The sequence below is a fragment of the Barbatula barbatula genome (assembly GCF_947034865.1).
Source record: "Barbatula barbatula genome assembly, chromosome: 3".
In the NCBI taxonomy this organism is placed as follows: domain Eukaryota; kingdom Metazoa; phylum Chordata; class Actinopteri; order Cypriniformes; family Nemacheilidae; genus Barbatula; species Barbatula barbatula.
The window spans coordinates 12,131,664-12,152,923 of record NC_136764.1 but is presented as its reverse complement, the minus strand read 5'-3'; the positions used below and the strand labels follow the sequence as shown (position 1 = coordinate 12,152,923).

General features: G+C 39.2%; 1 protein-coding gene across 1 annotated transcript in view; it reads left to right on the top strand.

The window, feature by feature from the left end:
- The window catches only part of cdh24b (cadherin 24, type 2b), a gene marked incomplete at both ends in the record, with an annotated part of 63,510 nt that overhangs the window by 11,208 nt on the left and 31,042 nt on the right, over nt 1-21,260 (top strand). The window contains 3 exons of the mRNA XM_079453674.1: nt 8,874-9,168; nt 10,944-11,063; nt 13,276-13,443. Of these exons, the coding sequence (XP_079309800.1) occupies nt 8,874-9,168; nt 10,944-11,063; nt 13,276-13,443 (583 nt within the window). The remainder of the gene's footprint in view (nt 1-8,873; nt 9,169-10,943; nt 11,064-13,275; nt 13,444-21,260) is intronic.

Below are 21,260 nucleotides of genomic sequence, written 5' to 3'. Positions count from 1 at the left end.
CGGCCCTCAAGCTTGAAATTATAAGTTTTTCTAGAGCGGCAGTTTAAAGATCGTGTATCACATATTATTCTTGAGTGCCTATACAGTCGTATTGCATGTCGTATCTCAGAAGAGTATTTAGTTTGATCAAATTTATAAAAGAGAGATACAGCTGTATGATTATTTCCGGAAAAAAACACGAGCTGCTAGAGGTGGGACTAGTGGGGAGAGTGGGATGGAACTACAGCAGGAGCAAGCAACACATCATCATATTAATCACTTCGTGTTTTGTACATTATGCACGTGCACTCCGATTGCCAACAAAACACAGACCAATGACTTGGTTTGACTTACTCCGTGCCATCTTTCAGTTTCAAACGATCTCCAAATCCAGCATTATAACAACTGTTTATATAACATCTATCACTGAAATGCAGGTGGGAAGTAATGCGCTACATTTACTTGAGTAACATTTTCAAATATGCGTTATAAAATGCGTTTTTTATTTCAAGGTTGTCGTCTCTTTTTACGGGCATTCCCGAGTGATTGATTCTTTTGAGTCGATTTTTTTTAAGTATTAGTTGAACAATGGGCAAAGCCGTCTGAATAGGTTCACGAATCAGTTGAAATTATTTGTTCGGTTAACAGCATGATCTGAATCCTCTGAAGTGGCGGATTACTCAATCCTCGTAGCGCGACACTTAAGAACAGGCAGAACACAAAGAGCGGATATGAATCTATATCTATCCATTCAAAACTGCAAATGTGTCATATTGTTTGCCAGCAATGATAAAGGCCCGCTATATTTTCTCACTCGCGCGATCTGTTAGACACAGAGAAGTGGGCTTTCAGAAATAAAGATTTAAAGAAGGAAGAAAACTTGTTGATGGGTGTGTGGTACACGGTTTACTGTATGTTTTCAAGTAAGAGCTTTTCACATGTGTGACACAACATGAGAAAACATGAGTTTGCTCTATAATCAGTTTGTATTTCAAATAAGAGAGCACTGCAGATGTTTTAGATCTTCTTAGAAAATACTCTGAGTTTAGTTAAATGCATTGTAAACACAAAACTCAGTTTAGTTTGACATGGTCTATTATTTTAGTAGTTGTGTGTAGGCTACATTGATATTAGGACTAGATTGAATAAACAGAAATTCTCTTCTGTGTTTGTCTATTCTTTAGTCTCTGTGTGTATATTGCAAATATATCTGCTTATGATAATGATAATAATTTATATATTGAATAAAATATATTGGCTTTAATATTAATTTCATGAATAGTAGGCCTACACAGTATAATCAGATACAAAGTAACTAAGTAACTAGCAACTTGAGTAGTTTTTTCATTGCATACCCTTTTACTTTTACTAAAGTAATTTTTAAAATAGTGACTTTTACCTTTACTTGATTAACGATTTCTGTTGTTACTTGTACTTTTACTTGAGTAAAGATTTTGGCTTCTTTACCGACCGCTGCTGAAATGCCACGAACAAACAGACGTGCGTAAACTTCACTATCGCAAGAGTAAATTGCTGCAGCACAGGCACAGCCCCCCTTGACACAGCGTGGATAAACTTGATGGTCTTGAACCATACTTCCAAATAGTTTTTTAACAAGTTGACCATGTTAAGCATGAGAAGCCAGCACTTTTTACAGTGTTAAGTAGTCAGAATGCATGACAGAGCATGATGGCTAATCTTTAATGATGTTCGATAAAATTTGGGCCCCTTGCTCAGGTGTATACTATCAAGATATCCTTGCTATGATGCTAAGGCTTGGGGAGGGGAGCAGGGTGGTATGGGTTAACCATTTTGTTTATATTGTATTAGCATATATATATAGTATGTTATGGAGGATTATGTAAAAGTTTTACAAATAAAGTATTTAAAGTATTGCTCTTTTCTACTTTTGAGATGTCAAAAGTACTGTATGTTCCTGACCACTACGGTTTGGGATCCTCGTTCCTTCCACTTCAAAGTGTTTACCCCTTTGCACTGAACTTGTGAACGGGCTGAACTCTTAGTTAAAATGTGCTCAAATCAACATTTCTCCAGGGATCGAGTCTTGCTATTTTTGAACTGCACAGCACCTTTTATGCAAAGTGTCTTGGAAAAGTACCAAGCTTTTGTCTGTAGTTTTATTCATACGGGCTACGTAAAGTCAAGCTCAGAATAATGTAAAAAGAATAAAAATCTCTGTCTCTTACATTTTGGTGATTTAGAGTTTCTGGCACAGGATAGCTCATCTTGGCAGCGGTCAGCAGAAGCACAGAAGTGTGCAAACTGCTCTTTAAATGCACATACGAGATTTACGTCACAATCGCTGGCCTTTTTTTGCTCTCTTTAAAAAATATTAAAGTATATAAAATTGAAGTTTATAGCATCTCAAACGGGCCCATTAAAGATAAACACGATTCATAAAAACAACCACACGCTCTGCCTCTGTATATTGCTGATTATGGTAATAACCACTAGCATCTGCATAAAAACTGTGTGGAAAAAAAGCATGTTTTTGATCATAAATGATGTATTAAGGAGGCTGAATATAACATCAGCAAATTTAAAAATTACTTGCTGACTGGCTTGCACAGGAACCACACATGTGATCAGCAAAGGCGGACATGAGCGACACTCAGTTGATGGACGTTGAGTGTTGAGCCAAGCTGAGTCAGATGGCATTACATCAATTTCGGTTCAGCCTGACAAAAACAACACGAACAACAGCAACACCTTGGCTCTCTCAGACTCAGCACCAGCAACTAACCATAACACCCCTACTAACCTGCTAAGGGCATTAGTGCAAGAGTGTGGGTGAAACCGGGCTGCAGTCTGACTCCTTTACAGCATTAAGACTTGCAACCACGGCTCAACTCAACTTGTGAGGACTGCAACTGCAAAACAGCTTTCTCACTACTCCAAGTGTTTCTTTCAGTGCTTATGGATGTGAGGGGTTATGTGCACTAAGCAGTGGCATTTTAGTGTGTGGTATTTTAGGAAGTTCAAAAAGTCTTAAAGGTCCAGTGAATGAAATTTAGCAGCAAACCCCTCCCTTTCAAAGCTCATGGCGGTTGACACAGAACTGTCGTCACAAGATGTTGCTTCTTTGCCAAAGGAAATAATGTTGTAAGAAAGCCGACATTCTGATATTAGGACTGTAACTGATCATCAATGAATTGATTATTTTTCAACATTGAAGTACAGTATAATTGAGAGCTATCATGTCTAACAGGTTTGGAGTATACAGAAATTGAATTAAGTTCTCAAACACTCTTCAATGTCAATACAGTCTTCAATGCCAAATTCTAAATTAAATGTAGAATTAAAGCTTCAAAACACTTTGAATTCTTCTTTGATTGACATTAATGACAGAAGTCGTAGCAGCAGGTTTAAGAATGTGGCCTCTTTAAGAGCTGCCGCTCTACGCAGATCTGACGGCCTTTCCCATTTTTACAACTCTTTGCATTAATTTAGGGTTTTACATAACACTTTGAAATCTGTGCTTACGAAAATGCAAGACAAAACGTGCTTTCTGGCATAATCTTGTGTGTTGTTGTTAATTCGAACACGAAATCGCACTTACTGGTGCGCTTGTCTGACAGAGATTCACTGACGCGGCATTTAGCCCGTGACTGTATACACCAGACTGGAATGCTGTCGCGTTTTGTGTACAACATAGTTTCTTAGGGAATTGCAAAAGCTTACAAATATATTTTTCTCCCATCTCCACCACATCCCTTTAGGGACTCCATATAATGGGACACTGGGAACTAAGGGAGGCCAAATAACATAAAAGGATAAAAAGGTGCGGTGTAAAGAACGTCTGAGCATTCGTGGCAAATAAGAAGCAGATAAAAAAGCATTTATTTGAAGTTCTAAGATGCCTAGATATGTAATAATTTGTGTCATTGTGTGAAACAAACCAAAAGTCTCTCCATTCTGTATGGATACATAAACGGTTGCAACATTAAATACACTGTGCACACGACATACATTTCTCTCTCATTATATAAAACATTGTCATTCTCAATGAATTCATCGAATTGCTCCTGCCACAGACGTGAGCTAAGACCCAGAGAGAAGTGTTAAAATACCGACCTCCTGTTATGAAGTCATCTTTTGAAGAGGCTGGGCTGCACTTTGGTGGGTACACCAGGGTAAACAATTTTAATAATACGCCAGCGTCGATGGGCTGGCAGGGCTGATGTTAATTATGTGTCAGTGAAAGGGCGCCGCTAAAGCTGTGTCCGTCTCCCAGTTGCCGGTTCAGTTGGGCCCTAGGGCTGCAGGTGCAGAGTCGCCAGGCAGAGGAAATCGGCTGAGGGGTTGGTTTTAGCTGGAGGCCAGACAAATGGAAGGTCAGTCTGGGTGAGGAGACACTGTCATGCCTGCTCTTAGTCATGCAACAGGGCCAAGGGAAGAGAGCGAGCCAAGCAAGGTCACCTCGATTTGGAATTCTTACTCACTGCACCTGCAAGAAAAGCCAGCACAGAAATGCCAGGGATTCCATCAACTGTAAGAGATAGTGTCCTTTGGTGTGATGTTCTGGCCATTTGACTTAGTTTGCCAGCCTTTTCCTGAATTTCTTTTGTTTTTTTATTTACATAATCATGTTATAATAAAGTTTGTTTGAGGCACTGAACTAAACGTCTAAAAAGGCTAATTCACCCAAAATATTATATTAATTATTTTATTATACATGAACCCTCATATCCTTCAGAATCTGTATATGACTCTTTCTTCTGTGGAACACAAAATATATTTTGAGAAATGCCTCAGTGGTTTTGTGTTCATATCATGAAAGTGAATGGGTGCCAGTGATGTTCTTCGAAATATTTGTGTTCTGCAGAAGAAAGTCATACATATTTGGAATGAAATTTGTCAGTAAATTGTTTAAAAACATTTCTGGGCGAACAATCCCTTTCGACATCTCTTATTGGTAGCTCATTGCATTTGCAGGCAAAATGTTGTTGTACATTTTTTTATTCTGCTTTGTCGAGTCATGTCTTTGAATTTGTTTATATTTGAGACTGCATACACATTTTACACTATTTGCCCATTAAAAATATTCCCTCTGTGCCATTATTTAAACTATTTCTTCTCCCCTGTCTAAAGTGTCATAATCTTTTAGATAAGCCCGCCGCTCAAATTCTTGTATAAACTAAATGAACCGTGATTGGTTGATGTTTATGTCGGTTTCAGTTTATGTAGGCGTTTCTTGGCCAGTATTAGTTGAACTGTGCACTGGACCTTTTGCTTTTTCAGTCAAAGGTCTTGCCATTCAAGACTGTGGGGTTGATCTTGTCTGAGAAACAAGTGTGTGAGCCTCATTCAGACCTAAGCAGCCGAGGATTCTCTCCCATCAGCCTTAAAGCCTTTGATAAGATTCCCCGGTGGCATTGCGCGATTGAAACTCATAACACGCCGAGATCAGTGTGTATTGGAGTGTGTGTTTCTGTAATGGTTATGTGTGTAGATGCCTCCGTATCCAGGCCACCGCATTGCTGTTTAGTGCAGTCAAAACCCATTTCATATGATGGCTGAAGTGCCATTTTCTCAAACACTGTTTCTACCAATTCACGGCCCGCTAAATAAATCTGCCTAGGAAAACACATTCATTAGGTTAATGCACAGATGCAAAACGTGTTTTTTCCCTCTCGATGTTTTATGATTTATTGTGCTGCAGAAATGTGAAATTGAGTATACCCGAATAAGTTATTTAAGTGATTTAGAGGTTGACACAGAATATTTTTTCCTACAGTTCATGATTTATGGTTATTGCTAAAATATGAAATTGAGTATATGAGTATAAGAACATTACTTTATAATATAAGTAATTTAGTTGATTTAGGGACCCGATGATAATGCCCATGTGTACAAAGGAAGCTGAGTGGAGTTGTCCTTGGCAACAAGATTGTGTGGCTGAAATTTACATGGCTAATTTGAATGCATATTACAGTCCAACCCATCATAAATAAGACATTTTTTGACGCGCTTTTATTTCATGTATAATTCAGTTGCATTTTAAAATGTCCCTTTTGTTTTGGAAACGATTGCCACGCTGATGAATCTTTTATGGACGTGTCAGCTCAGTTCAGCTGTGTAGATATTATACCTCATTTAGTACTGATATTCATGTCTTGATAGGGCCAAAATTGGAACGATGGTGTTTTTTTTACCATGCATTTGGTCAGATGTTCGCTTGGCAGTGTTAATGAGTGTGCCTGGACTTGCACCACGCCGTGTGTCTGTCCTTGAGTTGGTGCATGTTGTGATTGTTGCGTGTAGTGTTACCTGTGGTGTTATTGGATGTGTATATCACTTGATGTGTTGATGGAGGTCATGTTTATCGGGTCAATTCCAGGGATAGAGGATCATGCTCCTCTCGTTCCCTGTTGCTCCTCAGAGGGGATTCTCGCTCTCTTTCATCATCCCACCATCACCAGCATTAATGACAGCAGCAGACTCATTAAGGGCCTCGTTAAGCCCTGTCGTTAAGGTGGGTCATTAAAGCCCTTCGCTAAAAACCTCGGGCTCGGAACGACAAACTGCTGGCAGGCTTGACTGACCTAGAGCTCAAGGCAGCTTTAATGGAAGGAATAAGAAATTCCAGAGTCCCAACACAGCAATGGTTTTTATAGGTTTCTGCTACCCAAGCAACAGAACTAAACACCTGGACCGGCAGCTGTGTGGATATTTGAAGGCTATAACCCTGGAGCTCTTGACTGGTCATCCACTGAAGCTGAGCGGGAGTGAGGCTGGTTAGTTCCTGGATGGAAGATATAAAATATGTTTAAAAGATGTTAAAAAACACAAAATCAGTCATTGAGCGAGAACACAACATGTAAGTGGTTGAAAATTGATTTGCAACTGTAAGGTTATTATAAATATTTATAATATAACTCTTGTGTGCTCTTCGGGTCTGTGGGATGACGCAAAGATGATTCAATTAATTGTTTTTCTGTATGTTATATATAGGTTTGTTTAAGAAACGTGTTTTTATTCATAAACATATGTATTTAACAAGAATTTTTACATACATTTCTATTGCTGTGTTGTGTTTCATTGCAAAGTAAACTGTAAAAACGCTATAGAAATAAACTGAATACAGTACACTTGAAATTTGATTTCCATTAGACCAGTAAAAAAAGGTGAACCCCACACAAATGTTAAACTGTTGGGTAGAATTTTGCAGGTAATGTCAGTTTGGCATCATTTGACTTCACGTAGGATAAAGATTAGTATGTAAAGTAACCTGTCATTTATTGTTTAAACAGAGATGGCACTACAAAGGCAAAAGTTTTGTTTTGCAATATATTTGAGTTTTCACATACAAGGCTTATCTCATGCCAGGACTATGCCTTAAATTAGGATACTCAAGTCCCTCTAATAAAAATGCCTCAGAAAAAAAATCATTACTGGTGACAAAATATCATTACTGGTGTGCTTTTTGGGACAAAACAAAGGCACTGACATATTATAAGATCAGGGCATGATAAGACAGTTCAAACATTCATTTTAGTCTGAGACTAGACTTAAGCCTTGTCTGTGAAACCTGGTATTGGGGTTTCATATAAGTTTGGGATTTAGACCTACTGCATTTTTCAATCATTTCTTTAGTAAAACTGAGTTTGACACCACAGTAGCATCTTGACACCATGTACTGACCAGGAAAGTATTTTTTACTGAATGCCAAAAAGCTGTATGACAGGACAATCAGAATCTATTTTTTACGTTTAAAATACAGCTTGTGCAGCAACATTTTGGATCAGTTTTACTTGGGACAGGGCAATTCAGCACAAGACAACACAAGACAAAATAAGCAGTGGTTGGTTGAGATAAAACAACTCAGTTTAAAAGGGCATTCCCACTTAATGTAATTTGCAGTGACCAACGTTATTTATTTTCGAAATGAACGAAGGACAGTGCTGGTGGTGCAAAGTTAAACATTGTTCAGGTTTTACAGGAGCGCAGTGAAACGATGCACCAATAGGAGTACATGTCAGGATCACATGATCTGACACAGTTCAACACAGTTCAATTTTTTCCTTTTTTTCCCTTATACTCAATATTATGGTAGTTGTCTCTTGCATTTTAAAAGCTCAATAGAAGAGACAACTGCCATCATGAGGTTCATGTAAAGTGTACTCCCAAAGAGTTTTTCTCATCGCTGCCCACCGTGTGACAGGGAACTCTTTCGAGATGCACGGCGACACGACCACATGTTGTGCTTCCAAATTTAGTCTGTAAAAGCCAATGAATATTCTGATCTTGAACTCTCTATTCTGATCCCTTTGAGTGAACATGCTCAGCTCTTTCACGCCCGGATGCTAAAGAACGTAGGACATGCCACCATTTTTTTTCCAAACTTGCAGTGTGGCACTTTTGTAGAAGTTGTGCTGTTATGTGGTCTTTTTAAGATGGCTTATTCTGGCCACGTAGACGTGGTTATGAGGATGAATGCTGATGCGTTGGCAACACTTCCTTCTGAGCGTCACGCTCGCCCTACACAGCCTAGTCTTTGTGCCATTACGGTGCGCTGCATGAAGGCTCCTTAGCTGCGGCCTACCGCTGATTCAATTACAAGACTCCACCTTCAATCAATGCCAGAGTATGAGCGCTTCACGCGAGGCTGTGCGATCATTACCGCCCATCTGTACTGTCTGTGAATGAGCCGCCGAAGTCATCATCCTTCACAACGGTCTATATTTTTAGATTGATCTCATGTTTGTGCTCTGATTGATGCAAATGACTGTTTGATGCACTCTGTGTTTGTATTAGCCTTTCACAGTAGTGATTTTGACCTCTGCATACTCTATAATCTTCGATATTGGTCTACGTCAGCCATTAGCCTTTGTTTGTGAATCTCTTTTCTGTTTTCTCCCTCTCGATCTCAGCTTCACACCGACATGGACAGAGGTGATGGACGTACTAAGTACGTGCTGCGGGGCGAGGGGGCGGGGTCAGTTTTCGTGATTGACGAGAAGACAGGCAACATCCATGTTACCAAGCCCTTGGACAGGGAGGAGAAGGACGAATACCGGCTGATTGCCACGGCAACAGACAGTCAGACGGAGCGTGCCCTGGAGCCTTCCTCCCAGTTCATCATTAGAGTGCAAGATATCAACGACAACCCACCTGTCTTTGAGGACGGACCCTACAGTGCAACAGTCCCAGAGATGGCAAACATAGGTACTGATAGAAAACATACGCTAATAACTGCACTGTGTTCCTTCCAATGTAAATAATATTTGCATAATACCAGATAAAGATTCATGCTGTGCCCATAGGCGTATATTTGGGGGGGGGGGGTGCCATAACTCATAAGTTATGCAAGTGATGTTGTACTTTTAATGATTTCTCATTAAAGCGTTAATGGTTTCTGAAATATATTAACAGATTATACACAAAACCAATAACAATCATATAATAAATATAAAGTCACAAATATCTACATTGTATCACAGCAGGAAGGTAAATTGGACTAAATATTACAGTATAGATATTTGCTCTATATACTATTTATTGTGTTACAAGCAAACGTTGATGTGAAAAGTCTAAGCAATGTAATGCAATAGTTTTTATTTTACAAGATATCCATGTGAAGATTAGCATTTTTTTGTGATGTAAATTAAAAGTGCTAATACAAATTCAAACTAAGCATGTTGTTCACCCCTCTGTGATTCTTAAGGCATTTAAATCAGTTTGGTGCTTAAGGTTGGCTAAAACATACTCGTTTTATATCTAGAACATATGTTAGCTCCTGTGATTCAAAATGAGGTACATGAGGTAAAGTGAATCCAACATCACCGGCAAAGCCAATGCATAGAAAATGTTGATTCCCCAAAGTCATCATACACGCTGTCAAATACACAGCCAAGAAAATTCTATCTATAATTTGCAGTGTTTAAATGTTAATGGCGCTAAGTCGGCAAGTTACCCCTTACGTTTATTGATTTTGTGTCTTGTGTGCAGCGGTTCAAAATATTACCCCTCTTCAGCTGTGCCATTTTGTTTTCCTGAAAATAAGTGTAATTAATTTCAAAGGATTCCAACGGCAAACAAGATTACAGCAAAAATATTCGCTGTTTAGACCCGAGCTCCATTCATATTAAGTATTCCACCAGTGTGAATGCGTTATCAGTCTAAATTGTGGCGTGTTTCTTCAGTTCCATTCAGATTGAATATGAATAGATTTCTCTGAGTCAGTGCATGTTGCATCAACCGAGCAGTCTCATCTCTTTTTGATCTGCCTATCAGATTGTACGTTTACTGTGGAAATCTCACTCTCTCTCTCTCTCTCTCTCTCTCGTCTCTCCAACAATCTTCCATTTGCCTTCTGCTGCTTCCTAACTACATGTGAAAGATCTGTAATCAGACTACACCCTCCCCTCAACCATGTCAGGCCTTTGATGTCAGAAAACAGCAACAGCTGCTCCCTCAAATCCCTGTGTCCCTATGAGCGTGTGAAGCAATGCCTCATGGGAAACGTGGTTCTCTTTCCATTGTGCATATGTATTTTTGACTCCTTAACATGAAACCGACTGTCTTTGATTTATTTGGTGGGTGAAAGAGTCTGTATTTGTCAGGAGTGAAGCGGAGCTGCGGTACGTGAGGGAATTGTGGGAAGTGGAGAGTGTGGCCGCAGCGACAGACAGAGAGATTGAGAGAGGGAGCAAAAGGGAATTAGTGTAGGAGATGAAGAGAAATAAAGTGAGACGGAGGCGAGAAAGAGAAAAGGTGTGCAGCCGCGGGAGAGAAGAAAGCGAATGTTGTATTTGTGTCTCTGCTGCAGGCGGAGAGAGAGGGAAAAGATCAGTAGAATCTGTCAGTCTTTATACATTTTTCTTCATTTAATGTGGTTGTCCTGTGATGACCTACTATTCCCATGTTTGTATGCACTGTATTGATCATCTTCTTTTTTCTCTTGTCTTATCACTTTCTATCTCTCTCTCTCTCCACCTCAGGGACCTCCATAATCCAGGTGACGGCTTCAGATGCAGACGATCCCACGTATGGGAACAGCGCACGGCTGGTGTACACGCTGGTTCAAGGGCAGCCGCACTTCTCTGTGGATCCCCAGACAGGTATGTGTTGCATTTGTTTTGGAATTATACTCACTAGGGCTTTTTATTTCTCTTCCATCTTCACCATATTAGTTTTGCAGGTGACTAGAAAGGCTTTCTGGGGTGCTCTCTGGTCCTCTTCTTCTCATCGTACAGTATCAAGAACAATAAAAAATCTCTTTTCATGAAAACACAGACCACTAGGCAGAAGTTTAAAACATTGAGAGAAACAGTGTTCCGCTAACATCCTATTCACAGTTGCCAATGTAGAACATGACTTAGAGTCCCTCCTTAGATTCCCAGTGCCCTTCAGCTCTAAGTGTCCAAAAGAGCATTCAGCTTTAGCAAAAAGATTAAAATGTCTTCAGTTTAATATTATGCAGTCTTTAGGTCAGCCTCTGTCCCTGATTGCCCATTAGAGCCATGCTCTCCTGCTTTAAAGCCCCGATCCTGTCCCCGGAGTTCACTCTCACCCTGTTATCCCTTCATGTCTCTGGTTCTTTCCCTCGTCTTTCCTCCCTCTTTTCAATGTTAATCCAGACTGATTTGGCAGAAATATATTCATTCTGTCTGAGCCACCGTGCTTCTAAGATATGCGGCAAACACAAGCTGAAATCTCAGTTCTGAGGGCTCAAAAACAAAGAAGGAGCTTGAAATGGGATCCCAACTGGTTTGTGAACTATTAAAGGAACAGTTCATCCAGAAAGGAAAAGTCTGTCATTATTTACCCTCGTGTTGTTCTGAGCTGTATGCTGTTATTTCATTCTGTGGAGCAGAAAAGTTGAACATTTTAAACCACCCAAACCTGAACATGTTTTTATCCTTACACAATAACAAAAATAACAAACTAAGATTGATTTAATAAGAAACTTAGAGAAACTTACAGTATGAATTGTGATAATGGTATGTGCATGTGTTCTCAATAAATGTAAATGTTTTCAATAAATGTCAAGAAATTCTTATATTCTATAGATTAGTATATTAAAATAGATTTGTAATATATTTTTTTGGTTTCCTGTGAATTAACTAAAATGATCAAATCAAGATACATTTGCGTGAAAAAAACGTGATTTTATGCTTAAAGCAGCAAAAATATCTGCTAGATTTTAAATTTTGCATTAACAAATAGGTAAAACTCTTTTTTGCCCCATCGGCATATGTTTCCATGTTTTAAGTATAATCTCACCTATTTTTTCAAAAACAAGAAATAATATCGTACGTCCTTTAGATGCTGAGGAAAATGTCTCTTGAAGACTTTTGTTTGCAGTGCAGAAGTTTTTTCTAAACATTTCACTATTTGTGTTTTACCAAAAAAACAATGAACAGCAAGAAGCAGGGGATTTTCTGGGACAGAATTTTCAGGGGCACTGTCCCTTTAAATGGCAAGCTTCAATAACTCTGTGGAACCTGGCTTGAGCTCGGCCTCTCTTCCTGTCGGAGGGTCTGGTCCGTGACCTGAAGGCCTGTGAGAGGCTTTTATTCATGGTTGCGGTGGGGCTGTAGCCATTTGAAAAATAACTTCTTTTTTCTTTTGAAAATTGGCAGAAGTGAGTAAGGGCAATTCTCCACACAGTGGGTACTGCATGGCCGGTCTTTATACGTGTGTGTGAAAGGGTTGAGAAGGAAATGACGGGTATTTCTGTGTAGGCTATGACTAGCCCGATACAATGAGGCAGAAGGAAAGAAAGAGAGAAAATGAAAGATGAATTTTACCGCTCGCACGGATCCATTGTGCGAATGTTTGTGTAGCAGTTGGTACATGTGTCTCTGTCTGTTGGATAATGGACTTTCTTTCGTGTTTTGATTCCATTTGGCCGTCTAATGAAACCTAATTAATTTTGTTGACATTGTGGACCCACGCTGATATGAATGAGGATCCTTTTTCTCCTGGAGGTTTTTGAATGCTAATCAACGATATTAACCAAATTCTGTCCTGTATGCATTGCATGCCATTCTTTTTCGCTCATTAGAGGGAATTAGCATTCACAGCCAGCGCACGCTAAAAGGTCCCTCGCTATCTACTGTATGTATTCATAGTTAAACTACCTTGTGATATTTTAATAAGGTGCCTTATAGTCTCATGTCTGAATATGGTAGTTCTGGAGGGTGACCTTTGCTGAACGTAAACAGTTCTTCAAGTTTATGTTGATTATGTTCAAGTTGATTGAAGATGGCTGAGTTTGTTTGTGTTTTTGTCTTTGTCCTTTGTCTTTTTTGTCCTCTTCTCCCTCAGGCATCCTACGTACTGCTGTGCCTGATCTGGACAGGGAATCACAAGATAAGCATCTGGTGGTTCTACAGGCTAAAGACATGGGCGGCCATCTTGGAGGCCTGTCAGGAACAACGACAGTCACTGTGCGACTGACAGATGTCAACGACAACCCGCCACATTTCACACAAAGTGAGTAACTTTTCACATTTTGTCAACATATGCACCTTACAAATACTATGGTTATCATATTTTTTGTTTCTACAAAGGTTATTATTAAAGTAATCAGTAACATTATTAATATAATTAAATGTCCTATTTAACACACATTTTATTTAGATTTTAATATTATTGTAAATTCAATTAAAAACCTACAATATGTCTTGCTAAGCTGACCACTTCTTTAACTGTTTAAAAATTTCAGTAGCGTTTCTACTTTGCCAAGACATACCTTTTATAGAATATGTGTGTTTTTGAATTATATTCTGTTTTACTTTTTTATTGTTTGCAAGGGGCATGCTGTTGCTTACATGTTTCCAAATCGTTTAAAGGTCTAAGAGTTAGACGTACTGAGATATGATGCGCACACTAATTGTGATTTCATTCCACATCCTCCTCATCTCATGGACAATAAAGTCAAGACCGATATAGTCAAAATATCAGCAAAAATCCCCCAAAAAACAAAAATGTTGGCCCATTACTACACATAAGGAGACACAGGAGAGCTGGAGTTTTTGTAGGTTATAAGAGCATCTTACAAATAAGCCTAATTCTATCAAGTGCTCCCCACCGCCACACCCCCAACTGTTTAACTGCGCTTGCATGGGGGCCGTAACATCAAAGATCCTCTCCAGTTTGGCTCAATTACATACAGCACCGCACTTCATCAGCTTGATCTAAACAGACCGAGTTCTCTCCCAAAAGCAGCTTTGCCCTTTTTTGTTCTCACATTGCTTTTACCGCGCTGAGACAAGGTGAGATGTTCTGAAGGCAGAAGAAAACACTTGTAAGCAAAACATATCAAAGTCTCACCGAGCTAGACCCAGCTCACCGGGCTGAGTAAATTTCATATCCGATTTTGAAATCTCACTGGGAATTTACCTCGGATAAAAGCAAACAAATGACATGCGTTTTGGGGGCTGTTTTGACCATCGCAATTACGCTTGAAGGATGTTGTAGGGATGCTGATGTGTCCCTCAACATAATACATGCATACTCAGGTGCAGGGGGAGTCGAGCTGGTTTATGTACTTTTTACAGCCTCGGCTGGCAGAGGGGAGCAGAGGAGCTCACTGTGCCGTGTGATGGATGGTCTGGTAGATTGTTTGACGGATGACTACGTAGGTACTCCTGTTAAGATCAGTGTCTTTTTTATGTGTCGACGAGATGAGAAGCAACGGTACAGGGAAGGTTTCATCATAAATATTACTAATTTATTTCCCCTGAGTCTCTGGCGGTTACCGAAAATGAGAGCAGAGGAGATGAAGCAAGTGGAAACGATAGGATTATAGATAGACGCAAAAAACAAAGATGGTGGGATGGTGTAGAATAGAGAGACGTAGTGATAATCACTGTAATTTGTACTCAGATTGTGTGAAGGTAGAGTGTGTAGACAGTTTAACTCTGTTCCCAGAACAGGATCATTTTTATTTAAGTGAGTATGTGTGTGTGACTGTTTACTGTGTGTGAGTGTCTGTGTGTGTCTGCCAGCATTCGGGTGCCTGTGCGCATGTGTCTGCCTGTGTGTTTGTCTGTGTGTGTGTGTGTTTGACTGCCTTAACTACACTCTGGGGACAAAGCTGTCCCCAAATATGAGCTAATTTGGACAAAATGTTTCGGCATCCTTTTATTTTTTATTTCTATGATGTTTTTACAAATTATGTTTATTGTAAAACATGAATTTAAGTAAGTTCCACTACTGGCAATATTAAACGTGTGATACGGAACAAACCGGCTCACAATAAAATAAAATACCAAACCATAATCAAGCAAAACAGCATTGATCAAGCAAAACATATATTTGTGACCTCAAGACTTGACTACTGTAATATATTTGTAACAAGGTTCAATAAAAGGAAGGAAGGAGACGGGAGCCGGCGAACATAAAATAACTTTTAATTAATAAAAATCAAACGTAAATAAACAGAGCCGGCAGCCCCCTCACGGGCGACTGCCGGCGACACACACAAACCATAACAAATGTCCTAAACGTAGCACCTAAACTCTGGAATAGCCTTCCCGATACTATTCGTGGGTCTCCCAATTTAAATCTATCTTATCAGCCAAGCATTCACTTAATGTAAAATATGATAAATAAACCACCGTGAGACTGCATTTATTAGAAATTATTTACTAGAATCATTTAGCTTGTTCTATAAACACCATGTACTGTGCTGTGTTTACCAGTTTTTCTTATTTTCTCCACTAAAGCTGCTTTGAAATAATGCACATTGTTAAAAGCGCTATATATATAAAATTGAATTGAATTAATGAACATTAGGATTGCTTTTTTATTCTGATTTACACACTGTGGAATATATTGATCAAGGCAATGATTGCTTCCTGATGTTGAACCGTATACAAAACAGCCTATTCCCATTGAACTTGCATTTGATCTTTTTCTGTTAATATAAAAACATGTGGGATGAGATCTGAGGATTTCAAAGCATTTATGCTTATTGCCATAAACGTATCCGAGCGAAGTCGAAAGTGTGTGCTTGTCTCGATCTCAACAGTCTGGCAGTGACCACAGACTGCCTATCTCTTTATCTGCGTATGCCTTGTAATTGTCAATGATCTGTCTCTGCATCTTCAGATCTCTCTCTCTCCCTCTCTCACTCATGGCATTCAAGCCATCACAGATCGACTCATGAGAGATTTGCATGCATGCTTACACATCAGCTTCTGTCTCGCGCACACATAAGCATTCGTGTCACATACGCACCCGGCGGTTCATCGGGCCGAGGGTGGAGAGGACGTCTGGGGATGGAAAAACTCAAAAGTGACGGTTTGTCATCAACCTTAAGGGCTAATTTTCATTCTGTCTATCTCTCCCCCATCTCTTGCTCTCTCTCTCTATCCGTTTTCATGGCTTTCTCCACATCTCTTCAATACATGCATTTCCTATATCTCCCTCTTCTCACCTCGCTGGTCTTTTTGTAAGGCTCTGCAGTGGCCAGTTGCATACCCGAGCAATAAAATAGTCTCCAAGCAAGTCTCCTCCTACCACTATTATCAAAACACTTTCTATGTGCTTTCAGTAGACCATAAAGCCCATTTATTAACAGTAGTAGTTCCCATCAAAGCGTAAAGCTCATTTTGTGCTCTAGCTATACATTATGGAATCATGCAGTGTCAGGTTCAACAGGCAATTAAGACTGATGCATATTTGCTCTTAAAAAGTATAATGGCAATAAAACGCCACGCTTTGGGTGTAACTAGGATGCACACTGTAAGCCCATCTCAGCCTCTGCTGGAAGCCATTTTAGAGTAAGGGAAGCGTAAAAGAATTAGTTGCCTGACGTCTTCCAAATTTGTTTGATGTTTTCTGTGAAGACAGCAAAGAGGTTTTAAAGTGTGAAACTGGATACATTATGACAGGGTTTTTTTTAAATAAGTTTACGAAGTCTTTAAGCTGGTATAGTCACACAGGCTCTTTTCAACTTTGGGGGTCTTGATTATGCAATTAAGACAAAAGTACCTTCCCATAATTAACTAGTTTCGAATCTCTCCATATATTTGTGTTCTTTGGTTTCTTCCAATCTCACAAGGTTACACATCTACGGTTTTCCGGGCATGACGCGATAAAGACGTGAATTGCGTGTCTGAATCCATAAAGATGGGTCCCGAGGGCGAGCTCTCAGAGCGTGAAGGAGGGATGAGAAAGTATGGGGAGGGTGCAGAGGATAGATGAGAGCATTGCTAACAGCCTCATCTTTGCTTTACAGTCCGCTGTAATCACGCAAGTCTGAGTCGCTCTAGTCTCACGCTGTGCTCGAGATGCGTTTTTTGCAGCGCGCTTGTGGCTCTTTATCCGTGACGCGGGTCCTGGTGGTCATTGTCCGTCTTTCCTCGAGTCAGTTTGCAGGAGAGGCGCTCAGCCATGTGTTCTGATCGGATAATTTGTTGACTGGTTCGGCTGATTTGGTTCGGTATGAAGAAGGCAAGCGGGGAAAGCGTTTCTGACTCTTGCGGGTTCTCCTCGGGGGTTATGGATGGCATTGGGGCATGAAAACGTCCCTGAAATCGCTTCATCGTATCACAACGCCCAATTAGAGCTGCCATCGGATTGGCCCACGGTTTCACATGGGGCGCTCAGCGGTCATTTGTGGTGATAATGACATCCTTGCATCCAGGCGGGATGTGTGTTTACAATGTACTCTATGTGTAGATCCAGCCAATCAGAGCGGGATTAGAAGATGCCAGGGTCAATTGGCTTCTGGGAAGTGACTTATTGTCATAGTATGTCATTAAAGAGAGAAAACTATGAGTAGCATTGCAAAGCCCAAACCAATAGCAAATCACAAGCAATGTATTCCTGTAACTCATGGGGGGAAAGCATGGCGCTTAGCAACAATAAGCCATGGGTTTGATTCTGAAAGAGCGTACATAGTGATAAAACATATGAATGCACTGTTTGTTGTTTTGGATAAAGAGTGAATAAATGCAAAATGCACACCTGTACTATAAGTGAAATATCACAGAAAACCAAATTGCTTTAGGGTTATTATATTAGGTTATTATAGTTTACTTAAACTAATAAAACATTACTGCTAAGTGAGTAAAGTTTTTGGCCTGAATATTATTTGAAAAATATAAACTGAAATAATTTTAAACTGACTCATGAAAATTATTAACTCAAAATAAACTAAAAGGAAAACTGAAATTAAAATAAATGAAACGTATATAGTAATATAAAAAATAAACAAATACTTAAAAAAAATGTAACATCAAAAGTAAAAAAAATCCTAGTGAAAAATACATTTACTAAAATAATTTTTTTATAATTTTCTTTCATGCTAAGCATACTGAAAAGCCATTTACATATTTATGTACTTATTAAAAAATCTACAGAATATTGTATTGTATAGGGATTATCTGTTATGCTAAATGTGTATAAATCTGCTAATTTGGAACATCTAATTTTGTACATAATGCGCTTTAATTCTGAAGAAGAATAAAAATCATACATATCTTATCAAAAGTGACAATACCTCTTTCCCCGCCAGCGTTTAAAAAAACTTTGCCAGCCAGCGGCAGTGTTTTTTAACATTTTTACAAAATGTTGATGGCTCACAGTACATTTTCTGTAAGGAATTTATGGACAATATATCAATTGAAAGAACACTTTCAATCTCTGCTGAGTCTCTGCTTTTAAACAAAAAAACTATTCTTCTATCTTCATTTATTCTTCTTTTATCACCCCTTAAATAGGGGTAGGTTTCTTCATAAATGCATCACTTTGATTAAACAGCTAAGATAATTAAATTCTTTTTGGTCAAAGACTCCACCCAGATTAGACTCAGAACAATGATTAAAAACCTATCAAATATATATGCTTCAGGTACTTTTTCCAAAGGCGTGTAACAGCGCCACCTGCTGTACAACAGTACAAACACCGATTGCCGTAATAACTCGTCTTTGGCAGGGAACGGTTGAATTTTCATTTAATGATGAGATAACTCGTCAATGGAGGAAAGAGCTAAAACACATTTTAGGCTAAATATTACGAAATGTGAATTGTTAAGTGGTAATCCAAATAAAGTTGAATTATAATTTTTTATTAGAAAGTCTTAAGCAATATGTGAGAAAATATGTTCATAACATATATTAATATTAATTAAACAATACTCAGTATGAAAGAAATGTATTTTAAATGTATTGCTTTCTTACTAGGGAAGCGAATTCAAAATGTTAATCAAACTACAGAAAAACAAAAAAAAAACTAAACTATAATAACTGTACTTCTAGTCTTACCAAAAGAACAAATTAGCAATACATGTATAAATTCTTGTGCAAGACTAAGCATCTTTGTCAGTGTTCTCAAGAGATTTTGCATCGATGATTTTGCATCAAAATACTTTTGAGTTTAATATTGGACCAGTTCTCCTTCTCAGAAGTTGATCAGTTTATTTATTTTGCTGTCCTAATTATGCACGATTTTACAGTTTATATATACAATTTTACCTATAAATGTTTTCCCCTATGAAGACCACTGCTGTAGAAAATCCAACAACAGAGGAACTTCCTCTATCGTACAGGGGAACAAAATTCAGTTATTTTCTGACTATATTTCTGTGCAGGTGGACAGCGATATGATCTGTAGGGGAAACTTTGTTAGGCGGATATTGGTCCTGTTTGAGGAATAACCCAGAGCCCAATGTCAGCGATGGAATCAATCAGTAAGTTGGCCGTTGTTCAGCGAGAGTAGAGTGGAGTGAGGGAAAAATGGTCAACGATTTTGCTTTTCTTGTCATCAACCTTGGCAATGTGCCTTCACGCAGAATAATAGGAGTTAGAGCCATTCTTTTTGTATGGAGGCAGAGAACGTAAGAGATTGGGCGGGGGAGTAAGAGTGAAGTGATTTCCATGCTAATGGGAACGTTGCCGGCAGGGCTTTCTGTCTACGCCTATGTCTGCATGATGAATGCAGCCGTCGGACCGCTGGCGCAACGGGGGTCTCGCGCCAAACCATGAACCTGCAATTCACGCAAGATGTGGAAAGTGAAGTGAGCGCTCGTACAGAACTGAAAGAGTGCCTGAACTCTGAATACAAAGCGAATTCTTCTGAAGTTTAGGGCTCTCACGCTGTTCATGGTGCAACTGTAACTCAGCGTTCTGGTCTGTACGTTGACACCATTTATTATTTAACCGTGTCTGCGTGATGATGAGTAATTGAAGTATTTGAAGAAACGGTGCCCAAGGCAGGTCTATTTTTTGATTACAGGCAGGCTGAATCACAGGACCGATTCAGATTTTTGTTGATGGAGGTCAACGTACGGTATAGTGCTTCAGTTACAGTGCTTGGTACTGTAATAGTGTCTGTGTGTGGCATCATAGAGAGAACATCACTTTAATCTGAGCAAATACATGCTGCCTAGACTACATCAGCTGACCTGGTGTGTCCTGGGAGAGCGACAGAAACAGCCTGACAATACACCAGGAGGCTTGGACACGATTGTCACGGTTATTAAAGTGGAATTACAGAGGGAGGGGATTTATATTAAAGTCATTTTGAGCTGAAGGTGTGGATGTGGTTTGATTGCCTCTAAGCCCCAGTGGTCTTTGTGAGAAGATAGAGTGGGAGATCTCTGGAGGTTTTAACACCCTGAAGGAACCACACAACACTAGTTGTACCACCTGTACCTTTGCTTAAAAACAGTCTGACATAAACACAATATCTTTTCCTATCCTTCTCATTTTCTGCCTACCGCTTCTACATTATTTTTCTCAAGCAATATCTGTTGCCAGTCGATTTTCACTTTGAGTTCTTCCCATTGCAAGTTTTGTGTGCCAATGGGTTGAAATGCAGGACTGAATCCCTGAAGTCATTCTTCTGTGTGTGTGAACAGAATAAAGGAGTCACTCCTGAACTCCTGGTGGTTGACAAATAGTGATGACCATGACAATGTTTGGCATCTTGTGGCTGTAACAAGTTAGGGCAAAGCATCCCTGCCTGAAACAAGTTGTAAAGCACAAGGCCAGGGGTTCTCAAAGCTTACATTCAAAGGTCCGAATCTGAATTCTTGTCAACGTCAAAGGTCCGGTACAATTGTTATTACAAAACTTGCTTTTAATAAACATTTAAAACAACTTTAAATAACAAATCAACTCGATATGAAGAGTTTATTTGGAAAAACAGATACATCTTTTTTAATCATGTTTTATTGTGTTTGTTAGCTGTATTTTATATTATTACTTAATCAAAAGAACCCAACTGCAGTTTCATTGATATTAATTTGAATGCACAATAAAAACGTATGTACAAGTTATTTTGGCAATGTCATGAAC